General features: G+C 38.2%; 1 protein-coding gene across 10 annotated transcripts in view; it reads right to left on the bottom strand.

The window, feature by feature from the left end:
• Positions 1 to 310: 310 nt before the first annotated feature.
• TENM1 (teneurin transmembrane protein 1) overlaps positions 311 to 15,305 on the bottom strand; it is a 490,191-nt gene continuing 475,196 nt past the window's right edge. For all 10 annotated transcript variants that reach the window (XM_043493115.1, XM_043493120.1, XM_043493113.1 and 7 more), the window contains 4 exons: positions 10,626 to 11,013; positions 8,743 to 9,963; positions 7,983 to 8,125; positions 311 to 5,559 (listed from right to left, as the gene is read on the bottom strand). In XM_043493115.1, the coding sequence (XP_043349050.1) occupies positions 4,801 to 5,559; positions 7,983 to 8,125; positions 8,743 to 9,963; positions 10,626 to 11,013 (2,511 nt within the window). In that variant the 3' untranslated portion in view covers positions 311 to 4,800. The remainder of the gene's footprint in view (positions 5,560 to 7,982; positions 8,126 to 8,742; positions 9,964 to 10,625; positions 11,014 to 15,305) is intronic.

The raw sequence follows: 15,305 nt of genomic DNA, 5'->3' as shown, positions 1-15,305 counted from the left end.
TCAGGTCTTGGAGTGCCATTAACAAGCATTTTGCTCTCTCACTGATGAACTGGTGCATGTGTCCAGGAACTGTATGGTGTGGGTTCACAACCAGGTTTTAACTGTCAGTGTACCTCTGTGAGTCAGAAATACAATTACATTTCAATACCAAAATTTAGCACTTACTTTCATCCACAAATATTTTTGAACCCCCTCCTCCCTTTCCATTAAATGGCTCTTTACTGAAAAATAAAAAAATGTTTTCATGCATGAAATAATTAGAATGGCTTGAGAGTACTTGGTGTAAGCAAAGAAAACGTCACACCGGCGATTAGTTTGCAATTTTATTTTTTAAAAATGAAATATTCAAAGTACTTCTTTCCTCTCTTTCAAATATCAACACATAATATATTCACTTTTACTATTTACAACATGTTGTTATGATGCTGTTGTAGAAAATGCATGCTTCTGGGCTGAAAACCAGAGCAAAATGCAACAGACCATTAACTGCAGCCATAGAACATAAACCTGTACAGTATCCAGTCACTATTCAGCCACAGGCGTTAGAGCAGGAATAAAAAATTTGAATCTAGTGTTTCCTAGCAACAAGGCTCAGGCCATTATAACACAATTTCTGTAAGATTAGAACCTCTAACTGTTAGGTAGAAACTGGCATACACTGTAAACATTTTTACTTTTAATGAGAAAGCTAAAGAGAAATATGTTTTTGACATATACTGTGTGCTATGTTTCTCTTTGACACTTTTGCCAGAAGAATATTAAGATTTCAGTGTTTTACCATGGTTCATACAAGTAAAATATCATCAAGGACACAATCTGACATACTAACATTTATTAAGAGGTTAAAGTCCACCACTAAGTCTAAGGAAATATTGTAACTGGCAAACACATTTTCTTGGACAAATAATGTAAGATGACAAATGCCAAGACAAATCCACAGTAAGTTGAACTTGAGTAACTATCAGTTTCTGTTGAGAAGTAATTCCTCTTACACACAGTAAGCTTTTGACCTGACAATGCTTTGTATAAAGGACAGGCTTAAATAACAGTCAGCATTTTATTTGTCTCTATTTGATGGGAAAAAAACATTGTGGCAGTCTGATCTGAATTTTGAAATGTTAGACTGATCAATTATGCTGATATGAATTCCGCAGAGCAGACAAGCATGTTGAAAGGAAGCTGTAGATTTTTTTCCCCCTTATATACTCCAACCTTTCTATAGATGCCTCTGTTTATAACATTCTCATCTTAGGCTACTGTACGTTGGCTTCCAATAACATTAATCTCTGTTAGTTATCCTTGTATCTTTATAACACTTGCATGGTTTGCCCTCCCCTTCCCAGGATGGTGATATAAAGAGGGCTTGGTGAACAGGAATAATTGCAGATCTTTGAAAAAATAAAACTTCTGAAAGTGCATGAAAAGATGATTTTTTTTTTTAAAAAAAAAAGACAGCTACTAACTAGCATACAACTGAGAGGACATTAAAGATCTCAAACTAAACAGCTAGAATGTGTACACTGAGTTGCACGTTGTCCAGTCTGTATATATTTGGCTATGTTCTACCTATATATATCTATATCTATATAACCTTTGAAATGTTCTAGTTTTCTAAATAAACATGAAAACAAAGAAAACATTATTTTTACACACTGTTGTTTTGCTGTGATAAAAATATAACATGTATCTTCTCATGGTAGGTGTTTTGCTACAAGATAGCGTGCATTAGTGTGTGTGTGTTTTTTTCACTTTTAGAACCGGGTTCCAAACGCAGAATGCAATCATCAATTTATTGGATCTGAATGACCATAAAAAAGTTGCATGTGATTTTTTTTTGTTTTATGTTTTTGTCATTTGGGTCTCTAGGCTATAGTGCAAAATTAAAAAACAACTAAGAAAATTGGCTTAGTCACTAAAAAATAAACAAACATGGAGACTGAAATATTCCCTGCCTCCATCTGAAATTGTTCTTGAACAAGATAGTTTAGATCTATTCCTTTACTGGAGCGCTCTTGAATGGTGCCTGTGTGTGTAAGTATAACTTTGGCCTTCAGTGCTCTTGTATTAATAAATACATGTCATTCTCTTTAGAAATGCTATTGTATTCATCTAAAAATGACATTGAATTTTTATTTTTCTCAATTTTATAACCAAACATGATGAAGACATTTTCTTATGCCACCAGAATACAGGGCCATGTAATGTCATTTGATTCTTATACATCCATATATTCATAAGAAACACTGTCCAAAAATGTATCTTAAATTTTTTGTGCATGAACTGGAAAAATGCCAAATCTGCTTTCAGAGACAAACTTGTAATACATTTCACTCTATGACCTTTTGGCATAATAATGAGAATAATAATAATCAAGGCAGTATTAAAAACCAGAGGTGTAGGTAATACAAAGTGCATTTCCTGCATATAATACAAATATAACTTTAAGAAACTAAAGGCACAAGCTAACTAAATATGTATTACATACTAGAAATGCACAGTTCAAGGTAATTTACTATTAAGCGCTTCAAATGTTTGTTTATAATGGATATTTAAAGCAGTTTGAAAATTATACATCATTAGTGAATTGCAAAAAAGTATAATTGGTTAAAATATAAGTAAAATAGACTCTAATATTGACATCTTGGATCAGTGATAAAATACATCATCACATTTATGAATGCACTCTCTATATACAGTTCATAAATTATTTTTTCATTGATTAAAAGAACATCAGAGGCTCAAGGATCTGAAGGTCCATTTTTAGGCTGGTGTGGAGGTATTCAAATTCTCCATGTTTTTATGGGAAATTACAGAGATCAGAGCTATCAATACCAGACTTGGTCAGCTCCCAGTACTGTACGTTAGTGAGTGATGAGCCCAATCATAATATTTGGATCTGGATTTCAATCCAAATTTCCCCAGAGTTTGGGGTGGTGTTGGATGGCATTCTTCGGGATCAGTTCATCACTGGGCCTGATCTTGCACCAGTGAAACCGGTCGCTGACTTCAATAGAAGCAGGATTGAATCCATAAAGGGAGGCCCAAGTTGTGAAGTTGAGTGCTGGATCCAAACTTCCCCAAAGTTTGAAGGAGGTTCAGACCTGACGTTCCAATTCAGGCTCATCTCTAAGTTCAGTACAGTTTGTTCCACTTGCCCAAAAACAAAAGAAAACAGGAAAGGAAAAAAACAAACAAACCCTGCTTTTGGCAAAACTAAATATGAGTTGAGATGATTAGACTATATTTACTATGTCTATTTTGGTAAAAATGTGCAATAATGTCGCCATTAAAGATACATAGGTTCTAAAAGAAAATTCTAATCCCGTCTGAAATTAACAAAGAAAATTTGCACACAATCCCCCACAAGACAATTAGGTCCTTTAAAAATGACAGGTTAAAAGAAGGATCACACACTTTGCTATGAAATCACTATATTGACAGCTCCCAATATCCTGCAAAATTAAATTCCCGCCCTACAACACTTTGCTATGTGCTCTGCAGACTGAGCCAAAGGGTGAAGAATCATTCCCAAAATGTCCTACACTTACTATCCACACTTAGGTTCACCGAATTCTGACCCACCAGTCTTTTTCACACACAAAAATTGAGTCATACAGCATAATTATTAATGTGAGAAGAGGCTAAGGTGATGACGAAAAACCAATACCACTTCAATTTACAAATGAATCATGAATTGAAGAATCCCTATCCACTGAACACAAAGGATACTATTTTCTATAGTGAGACAGGGTTTTTTTCACCCTCACTGGCACAGATTGCGTGTGCGAATCCTTCCAGTAGAGTGACTTTAAGTTTGTCGGGGGTCCACAGAAGTACTACTGGCAGAGATTGCTTGGGATGCACTGAATCAGGACCTGATTTAAAGCTCATTGAAGTCAATGGAAAGACTCTTATTGACTTCAGGGGCTTTGGATCAGACCCTTGTGCACATTTCTGTCCACATTTAGAGTGGTGATGGCTAGCTGTGGCACCTTGTGCAACACTCGGTCAGGTGGACTTTCAGCCATCAGGCTTCTGTGCTTGGGGTTATGCCAGCACAATCCAGTGTACCCAGGTCTGACTGAAGCCCTCAGGAAGAGAATTATAGAACACTGCCACATGCAAAACTCGACACAACATGACATTTATCTCTGAGAGAACAGGAGGAGGCTACTGATGCCTGAAGATAAATGTAATATGGGACAGCCATTCTGTGCTACCCCTGTTTTTCAGGTCTGGAACTTCTTTAGATCATAGTTGTGAAAAATGAAATGTGCTGATACAAGGTTCTAAATACAGTCCTGTAGCACTTGCTCTTGTGAGCCATCCATTAAAGTCAATGGAGGAACTCATGGGAGTAAGGACTACCCAGGTGAGTAAGGGTAGCAGAATCAAGCTCTATAACCTTTTTAATCATCTGTGAGTTATTAAATTAATGAACTAAGAAGAGATGTATCTTCAAGAAGAAAGCAGAGCACATGAATTCTTAAATATTCTGCATGTAGCTGCGATTTTAAATGAGAGCGGTGCCTTTCTAAGTTGTGTTGTTGAACTATTTGAACTCTGCTTCTGAAATTTTGAATACTGCCACACAAGAACTAAAAACCTTCACTGTCATCTCTCAGAGTTAAACAAACAATATTAAAATACCATCTTCTGTCACATTTAAAGGCAGTTGGATATGTGTTTTCCTCTATATTTATATATACAGAGTTCTGCTCTAGAAAAACCAATACAATAAACCATTTTATGTTTAAAAACAGGCAGTCTTTGGTGACGCAAAGGCGGAGGTTTTCTTTGTTACCTCCTGCCTATTTCACTCTGTCTCATAAAGTGAATATTGTTGGCACTGTCAGAAAGTTCTAGATACTGCTCCACAGATAAAACAAAATATCCATCGTAGCCTTGTACCCTTCCAGTGCTTAAGAGCTGCTGTTTTTCTCCCTCTGTCCATGCCCTAATGCCTTCTTCCCCTTCTTGCAGCCGTCTTTGTTCCTTAGTCCAGGCCTGAGCTACTGCCCTCTGCCTGGCTATTTCTAAGACATGGTTCTTTTCTTCTTCAATGGTTGTTCCATATCGAACATTAAAGCACAAAGCACCATGTTGGAGCTGTATATCAGCAAAGCGTCTAGTCCTCCCATTTATCACAGAAGTCATCTGAGACACAGTGACATTGACGCCATTTTCCAAAATGCGCCGGCCTCCTGTGTTGCCTATTAGAGCCAAGTCTTCTTCCAAAGACCCCAGCTTGATGAAGTAGTGTGTATCTCGCCCTTCTATGGTAAAATGCAGGTTCTCAAGATAGTGAGCATTGTTGAGGATAGCGGCAATGCGCCGGCTATCCTCATTTGCTACTCCTATAATATCAGCAGTCACTATCCCATCTTTAATGGCAAATTTGATACCTTTTCCAAAAACAGAAGGAATGGCTGCAAACCTGGGTTGTTTTCCTCCTTCAAGACACCTCCCGTTGCTGTACCTGGGGGTCATAGGAAGTTGGTCCAAGGATATAAAGTTCCTAAGTTGTTTTTGCAGCTCACACTGAATGCCAAGGATAGTCTGGAAACACAAACATTAACAAAGATTGAAGTAAAAGATTTTTATACAGTTCATTATAGTACCATATGATATCAAGTTTCTACTGATATCTATAGCTCTTTGGACTAGGTACTGATCCTTTAAATTTGTCTGTAAAATTTGTCATGCACATCTGTGGTGGTGTAGCAACAACAAAAAATTATAGTAATAAACTTTACAGTGGCCTGTTTGTACTGCTTATGGTCTCTTGGACCCTTTAGTTTCCAACCATCAAAAGAAGAATCACATATTTGTATCTTCCTACACAGAAAGAAACCTTGGTGAAAATTCCTTATAGTCTCCCAGAAATTGCTATTTGAATATGAATATGTCATCTTGGGATGGGGGAGACCAGAGTGCAGTTCCCTGCTCTACCATAAACACCCTGGGTGACCTTGGATAAGTCACTGTGACTCAATTCTCTATCTGTAAAATGGGAATAATAGTATAGAAGAGAGGTTTTCACATGGTGGGGCATGAACTCCAATTGGGGGTGGAACTATCAGGGCCGTCTTAGATGCTGGAACCTGACTCTCTTCCTGTCTCGCTGCCACAATTGCAGTAGCCATCAGCTGGCAGTTACCCTCCTCTGCTGGGGTGGCTGGCACGGACACTACAAAAGGACAACCGAAGACCCACCCAGCCCCCTCTTGACTGTGCCAGAGTCCCATCTGCTTCCCTTGCAGGACAAAGCCTGTGCAAGGGAAGCAGACGGGGCTGTGCTGAAGAATTGTGGTAAGGAGGGGGCTGTGTCAGGCCGGGGGGCAATACCCACAGGGTGCAGCCTTCTGACCCTACCCTTGAGCATGGGGGGTAGGAGTGGAAGCCAGGTCCCCACAGCTCCCCTATCTTCAATGGAAGGGTTCCCTCAGCAGGTACCAGGTTCCCCTCCCCTGAGAGGGGTGTGTGCATGAGACATGAATTTCTGAAGCAGAGTTCAGCAAAAGAAAGCATGGGAACATCTGGGCTAGCATAATCCCATCCCTTAAGGATACACTTAAGATCATGAGGCACAAAATACTACAGTAATGGAGACCATATAGGTACCTAAGAGCTATAGATAGATTTAGTGCCCAATCCCTGAGTCCTTACTCAGGCAAACTCCCACTGACATTCATCCATCCATCCATCCATGTTCTTTTATTGTGGCCATCCCTATACTATTTCTCCATCACCATAAAATCTGAGTGACTTCAGTGGGAGTTTTGCATGTGAAAGGCCCTAAAATTAGTGGGTCTGAGTCCTCACCTCTTTGGACATTCCATAGTTATTCACACCTGGGCCAAGTGAGTTTAAAATGCTGTTACTTCGATCAGGTAGCATGACTTTACATGACTGCACAAGGTGAGAGGCAATAGAGAATCAATCCCTCCTGTTCTACCTTATTTTGTAAAACTGCAATGTTTTGTTAATAGATATTCAATAAGGATCAAATTTTGAATATGAGTGTCTGCCGGAGAATAGCTTAGATCTGTATTGGTGCAATTACATTGATTGCTAGCCATCAATTGCTGAAATGTGGCTAGTTCTGAGTATAGTCAAGGCCCAAGGCAGGTTTGAGACTTAGAACTAAAAAACTAAAACAAAAATACCACCATCACCACCACCCTACTATGCTAAAAAAAAATCTGGTCTACCACAGAACATTTTTAGGGAGGAAAAGACTTTTAAAGATTTAATATTTTGGTGTTTTTGCACTCCTCATTGTGGCATCATTCCAATAAAAGCTGAAGATCTGTTGATTTAATTTGCACTAATATTTGAGTAAGTATAAATTTATTACATGACACCTGTAGCATGTAGCTTGTTATATTTTCAAACAGGCACCTTATTGCTTTTTACCCCTCTGCTTGGGAGGCGCGCCCTGTAAACACCTGCAAAACTAATGCATTGTCCTCCTTCCAAAAACTCTCCTCTGCCATGAGATCTGCAAAAAAACTTCCCAATCATTAGGCCATTGGTGTACTGAAGCCACTGCCTAGCATGCTTGACCCATACGGTTCCACTGTTTCTTTGTACTCCACGTCAGTGTGTCTGCGCCCATCTGTACTCTTTTGTCTTCTATTTAGATTGTAAACTATTTGGTGTAGGGAAAATCTTTGTTCTGTTTTTGAATATAGCACATAGCACAAAGAGGTATTGAAATTATGGAAAGTAGGGATCTTAGATGCTATGGTAATACAATAAAAATAACGTAGAAGTGATGGACAAAAATGTCCTCAATTAACTGAATTGTTCTTCTCCTGAAAATCATCCCTCAGATCACAGTGGACTGGGCTTTTTATTAAGATCTGATTGAATATTTTTCTATGTATTTTCTAATTGTATTCTTTAATTTAGGTTTAGAAATAGTCCAATTAACTAGCAAGCAGACTGTCTGCTTTTGTAGGCAGACTTTTGCTAACCTTTCCGGGATCCCACTCTTGGGTTTTTGTTTGAAGCTGTAAAAGTTCATATGTTGTCTCCACAGTTTCTATCTCTGGTTTTGGAAATCCAGGAAGCACATTGTGTAGCTGGAAACCGAATAGCTCTAGCCAACTTCCAATGTCTACAAAACAAATCAAAGCATTCTTAGCAACAATACTCTTAATTCTTGGGAAGCTGAATGTATTTTGTACTTTCCATTTCTAGGAAAAGTGATCCAGAAGATAACGTAAGGAGAAGCAAAGGTGCCCACACTTCTTTATTCTGATAGAACTGAAATTAGAATACTGCAGCTACCAGTGCGACTAGACATCCTTTACCACGGCCTAACCAAACCCCAAAATATAAATAACTAAATTGCAATACTGATTTGACATAATCTTACATTTTCAGAATTGGTTACCAGAAGAAAATAAATTATTTTATCACAGAGCATAGCTATTCTGAATTCTGTATTGTACTTCCTTCTACATATCATGGAAAGGAATTCAGATAATGCTGCCTCAACTCTTTTTCAAATTCTAGTACTTAGCAAAGACAGCAGATGCAGCTATTTGCTTGCTTTATTGACTGGCTGAAAGGTCACAGAAAATAGACAAAGCTATGTGGGTAGAAGGAGGTTAAATACATTCAACTAAAATTGAAAGTCTACTTCTCTTCTCTGAAGTGTGCAAATTCCATGGACTTGGATCCATATAAGGATTTGACCCAGAAGTATTTTTAATAGGATTTTTTTTTTACCTGTCGTATACTTAGCGTCATCTTGGATTCTGCCAACTGGATAGTTATTTTCAAATGAGTAGAGGTTAAATGGCTTGGGAATGGTGTTTAGATCTTTCCACACATGATGATTCGGTGTTGTCCAACGTCCAGCAATGACGTCATAATCCCTTTGACCCAAATGCACTAATTTAGTAAGAGAATCATAGAGTCCTCCATGAAAACCAATGATAACCTGAAAATCTGGATAAGTGTCCTGGTAGATATCTCCATATGGTGTGTAGAGAATTTCTTTTATTACTTGGCCCCGGCTGCTAAAGATAGCTAGGGGCGTGCCGGTGTTGTCACAAGCAACGTAATATTCTTCTCCACTGCTTAACTCCATAGCAATGAGATGGCCTTGAAGATCATAATATAGGGATGTTATTTCTGAGCTAGTATGATTGTATAAATGAGTAATTCTTATTGGATTGGAGAGATCAGCATAAAAGAACTGTAAGTGTTGTCCTAGACTCGATTTACTAGCAACTCGTCGTCCAAGCCCATCATAAGAGTAATGCACAGTCCAACCAGATACTTTGTTGTAAGCTTTGTTCAGGAGACCATTGGAGTTATATTCAAATATTTCGTTGCCTCTTTGTCTAAGAAAACCATCTTCATCCATTTTGTACTGAATTTCTCCGAGTCTAGTGATTCGATCTCTAAGATCATATCTCAGAGGAGTGAGACGGGCACTGTTGCCATGACTAAGCAAGTTGATGTTTCCATTAAGGTCATAACTATAACGCCACTGGGTTTTGTCATTCACAGACACAGTTTGAAGTTGACCATCAGCATCATACTCATAAAAATACCTTGTTATGTTGGCATCTACTCCTACTCGTATATCACATATCACCATTCGGCCCATATTATCATACTGAATGGTCATCCAATAGGCTATGGACTTAAGAATTTCATATTGCACTTCAATCACCTGACCATTGGCACTAAAAATCTTGGTGTGTTTCATCACTGTGGTAGTTATAACTTGGTTTAAGTCATAATTGATTACACTGAATTTTCCAAATTGTTCAGTCCTTCCAGATACATCAACATATCGGTACAGATCTATAGGAAGAGGAGTCTCATTTATCATGGCCTGCATACTGGTGACCCGGAAATTGTTGTAACTGTAGTCAAATCTGGCATTTACAAGGCCTTCTTCACTAAATCTGAAGATCTGACGACCAATAAGAGGGCCTATATATAGCAAATAATAGAAAAACAAGAAAAAACGAATCAGGCCCATAGTATATCTAATATACATAACAAAGAAAGAAAAGATGTTAATCTGAATGTATCCCTGAGTCTTATTGCTATTTGACTACATCTTTAAGTGAGAAAAATGTTAAATTGTTCTCTCATGGATTTATTTAGTGCACAGACACTCCTTAAAAACTTATTACAATTCTTTTAAACTAATGATAGTTTACATATAATTATGATTTCCATATACTTACTTAGAGGCTAATATTAGCTTGAATTTAATTTTAACACGGCTAACATATTCCTGATATAAATAATTCCTTTGAATTTGTTAGAACAGAGAAACTTGAAAATGTAAACAATAAAGCAATTTGATTTATTATTTAGCAAATGTCCTCAGATTGGAATAACAAATAATCAAATATTATGAGAGCCATTTCATAGCAAACGATAATAAGAATGTTTCATATTTCAAATGGGATAGATGTCTGTGGGACAGACAAACAAACACATTTTTCTACTTCAACATAAAACCCTGATTTCAATGGTAGGCTTGATTTCAAGCTGTATACCAGATAAGATAGTGTTTGCAGGGGCCAAAGTGTTACCAGAGGTGACAGTATCATCCTTTAAAAATATTGATAGTTATAACCAACCTGTTTGCCTGTATCTGATGGTGCAGATGAACCCATCATGCATTAAGTGTATTGTTTTAATAACCCCGGAAGAGTCTTCATATGTAAATGTGACTTGAGTAGTATCATAAAGAATCTCTGATAGTCGGGACTGTTTGGTATATTTATAAAGGACCCTGCGACCTGTTGCAGGATATAGTATTTGCAGAAGTCGTCCATCTCTGGTAAAATCCTGTATGAAAGCAGCAGTGCTGTCTGGTGGGGTGTAGATATTACGATAGTAGCCAACTGAAAGCATGGTTTGCAAACCATGGCGCACCATACTTGGCATGGTGACTGAGAGCAGATAATCTGATTGGTCATATTCAAAAATGTAGCGGCGTTGGCTGTGCAAGAGGAGCATCACAGACTGCAATGAAATAGAAATGAGAGTGTAAATAACTTACAAAACACATGATTACTAACCAAGTAGATGCAAGAAAATTAAAGAACCATTGAAACAGATTCCCATTTCTATTGCTTGTTCTTATTCTCTGTATAATACAAAATAAAATTCCGAGCTTTGGAAAACATGTGGCCAAAGAGGCTGCTTATGGGAGGAGGACTGAAATGAAACTGGCTGTGAGGACACAAAATTGTTAAGGGAGATGTAGCTCTCAGTGTACTGCACTGCAGCCTCATTGTAACTCAGTAAGCCACTTTGAAACATGTAGGGCATCTACGTAGGAAGCAAATTGAGATAGAACTTCCCTCACTAACACAAATAATGTACCAGCAAATGTTGATGAGAAAAGAGGCAACATTCACTGTTGCTGATGATTTGTTTAGCTCTTATTGGCATCCCTAGCATGATGCTTAGACCAGCTGAACAGCCTGGCTCTCCACAGAACAAGCATGGCACTTGCTCCATTCCAGTGTACTCTTCTCTGCTCATGGCATAGCCACAAACAAACCTGAATTTCCCCAGATGTATTCAGGAGTCAAAATTATTGAGGGCTATTTTTTAGTTAAGTATTTTTATCTGTGGTGTTTAACCTGTAAACTAATTTCTGTGAATAACTGATATTTGTTGTGTTGATTAGTTGTGACTGGTCAGAGAAATCACAAGGTCTGCTTTCTGTTTCCTGACTAGATGACTGAGCCAACACTTCTGGCAGAAATATTCCTGCATGCTAATTTAAAACCGAGTCTCTGTAAACTTTTGTTCTCCCTGTGGGGAGCTATCATTGCTGAAACAAACCCAAACAAAGTTTAGCATGATTATTCGTAAAAGTCTTTGCAATATTTGCCCAGCTCTAGTAAGTGCCATGACTGTTCTTGGATATTAGATATCCTGGCCACATAGCTTGAATTGCAGTATAGGCTCGTTATAGCAAAGTACTTACATTCTGACCCCAGTTCTATGAAGCACTTAAGCACATGAATAGTCACACTGATCTAAGTGTTTTGTATGACTGATGCTCAGAAACTTGCAGGATAGAGCGCTAAAGAGCAACATTGTGACCATCCTTCTAGGACACTTGAACCCTGGAAACAAATTAAGAAAAACAACTTGTTTCTGAGCACAAACCCTGCCAGGATGGAAGACAGTAAGAGCTCAATCTTGCAGGGTGCTGAATGCTTTGGCCCTAAGTCAGTTGACTCTAACAAATACATAAATGTCTGCCCAAAAGAATGAAGATAGACTAAGTCCTCTTTACATTTCTCATTCTTCCACCCTCACTATTTATTTCAACCTACCTTTGGTGAAAGACATCAGTCACCTGTACTTAGGCCAAAGACCATCAACATTTGCAGTTATCCAATGCCAGCTGGTGAAGACAGACTTTTCACCAAGCTTTTCCTGATCACCTAATTGCTGGTTTGTCAAACATTTATAACATATTCACAGTGTTTATTTTATTCTCACTTTCCAGTCCCCCGTCTGCAATAAACCACTGCCTGAACTCTCCCTGTACTGATGTGATGACTCTCTTGCTATAATGCTCCCTGCTCTGACATTAACATAGTATGAATAACAAGTTCAGAAACATCTCTAATATAACTTTAGTGCCCTTTTGTGCCATTTTCACAGCACTTTGTTTTTTGTCCAGGACAGTACAAGGATTGGAGACATAGTATCCTATCCAGTATTATTAGTGTGTATTATAAAGAGAATAAAAGGCAACTTCCTATCTATTCTAAAAAAGTCAGATTTTAAACTATCTATGCAAGTGAGTCCTAATTGATTTAAAAGGATTTCATGGCCTAGCTCATAAACCATCAAAAAAGCTCTCATTTTATAAACGCAGCCAATATATGTTGAAACTCACATGGGTTGAGCCCTTCATGATGTTTCAGATAAGCAACTAGAAGTTATAACTTGGAATCTACACTGAGAACACACAAAACAGATACATTGCTAAAAATGGCCACTAGATGTCACATCTGCTCAACATAAACATGCAGTTGCCCAAATATTTTGTCAGGCTGCAAATAGAGCAGGATTTTAGAAGTGAGCTTTGGGTAGTCAGTGGGTTTTATAATAAAAAGTAAATCAGTGTGACCAAATTAAGTCAAAAAATCTTTCCTGTACTATCCTCATGGTACCCTACCCATAGTGCCCTAACCCTAGGGCGGGAAGCCCAACCCACAGGAACCCTAACCTTAGCTTCAAGTACATTGCCCATAGGAACCCTAACAGTAGGGTGGGGACCCCTACCCATAGGAACCCTAACCCTAGTGCAGGGAGCCACAGGAACCCTGACCCTAGCCGTAAGTACCCTACACATACGATCCCCCCCCCCAAGGGCAGAGAGCCCTACCCATAGGAACCCTAACTCTAGGGCAGAGAGCCTACCCATAGGAACCCTAACCCTAGCTCCAAGTGCTTTTTAAAATTAAATTACTAAGAAAGGAGGGATATTTGTCCACTATTAAGGCTCCAGAATACCATAATTAAGCCATAAAGAATGCTAATCTATCCGAGGAAAAATGTATACCTATAAACTGTAATTTTAAGAAAGCAAAGTGAACTACCTTATTGATTTTTTAATAAAACTAAATAATTGTGGCCACATGAGGATTGAGACAATTACAGCTTTAAAAATCATTACAAAATGTATACAATAAAAAATTATTTCTCAGTGCGACCCCACAAGCCTTTTACTTGATGTACAGGGCTTTGTCAGACCAATCCTGAATTTGCAAATTTGTGTTTGGAACACTCATTGGTGACAATGTCAATTGCATGTATGGAGGATCAAGTCCATCATGTTTGACTTTCATTAACTCCCATAGTTATATGCAGTGTTATTGTAGCTGTGTTGGTCCCAGGATATGAGAGAGACAAGGTGAGTGAGATAGTATCTTTTATTGGACCAACTTCTGTTGGTGAGAGACACAAGCTCTTGAGTTTATACAGAAGTTGGTCCAAAAAAAGATATCTCACCTCCCTTGTCTCATTAACTCCCATGGGAATTACAGTATAGACCAAATCCGGGTTCCACTTGAGCCAGTGGAAGTTTTGCCATTTATTTCTGGGGGACCAGGATTTGGCCATATGTGTAAAAACTGCAGCACATTAGCTTATTCATCTATGTTTGTGAGCTCAACACAGAGTAGGAAAAGACAAACGGGCTTGGAAAAGTTGAAATACACAAACCCTTTTAAAATTTCAGGGCCAAAGAAAAAATATGGTACCTTGACAAGCTATTCTCATGGCACTGCCCGAATATGAAACCAAGCAGTACCGAAAACCTGTTTACTTCAGAGTTTCAGCTCAATATGCAGACAAAGGAGTTCCTGACAAATTCATCTGAACCAAACTTCAGAAACCTTTATGATTTGTCGATCTTATTAACAAATGGAGATGCCACAATGTGTGCAGATAAGGGAGGACTCATATTTTTATGTGGTTTCCAAGCTATATGAGGGTTCTCTCTGGGTTAGATTCCAAATTTTTGGAGGATTAGACATAAATACCTTAAAATATGTACAGCAGAGGCTATCTTAAAAGTACACATTTACAACTTTAAAATGTATAAATAACTTAAAAGTAATTGGATTTTCTAGCATATAATATCACCTATCAGCTTTATTGCTTGTCTTGCTAGAGTCATTTCTCCAGATTCCTGTGGTTAACAGCTTGGAAAATGTTTGGAAACTCATGGTATCTTGGATATTTTCAATGGTTGCCATTATCTTTTTTCAGTTGTAGAGGACGCTGTTTGGAGATACACTTCCAATGTGTACTGAAATGCTCTTGAAGAAATGGCACATAGAGAATATGATGTTCCACCTTGGAGTATGCAACTTTGGTACCCTTGTTATGTGACCTGTATCTCTAAAGAGAATTGCAGATAATGGTTGTTGAGGAAACTCAGTCATGAAGCCTTTACCAAAGTGGAATACTTGTTTCCATCTCCTTTCATTCTTTTTCAAAAAAGTGAATACAGTGTTCCTGAAAAATGCTGGCTAGACAGCCTTGGAAACCAATATCTTTATGCACAGGATACAATACAGGCAGTGGTACTATAAGCTTTTTTACACTGTTCCATAATCCTGACCTGGAAGGGCCACCTCTGTAAGTAAGAGGATAATTCAGTTTCAATATCCTTTAAGTAGTTGACTTCAACACATCTCAACACAGAATGACAACACATGTCAAACGTGAGGGTGGGTTTTGTGGATCCCGTCCACTTGGAACTGGACTGAGCCCAT

This window comes from Dermochelys coriacea, chromosome 9 (assembly GCF_009764565.3).
Source record: "Dermochelys coriacea isolate rDerCor1 chromosome 9, rDerCor1.pri.v4, whole genome shotgun sequence".
Taxonomy (NCBI): Eukaryota; Metazoa; Chordata; order Testudines; family Dermochelyidae; genus Dermochelys; species Dermochelys coriacea.
Note: the sequence above shows the minus strand (reverse complement) of the source record. Positions and strands in the feature narration are given on the sequence as shown.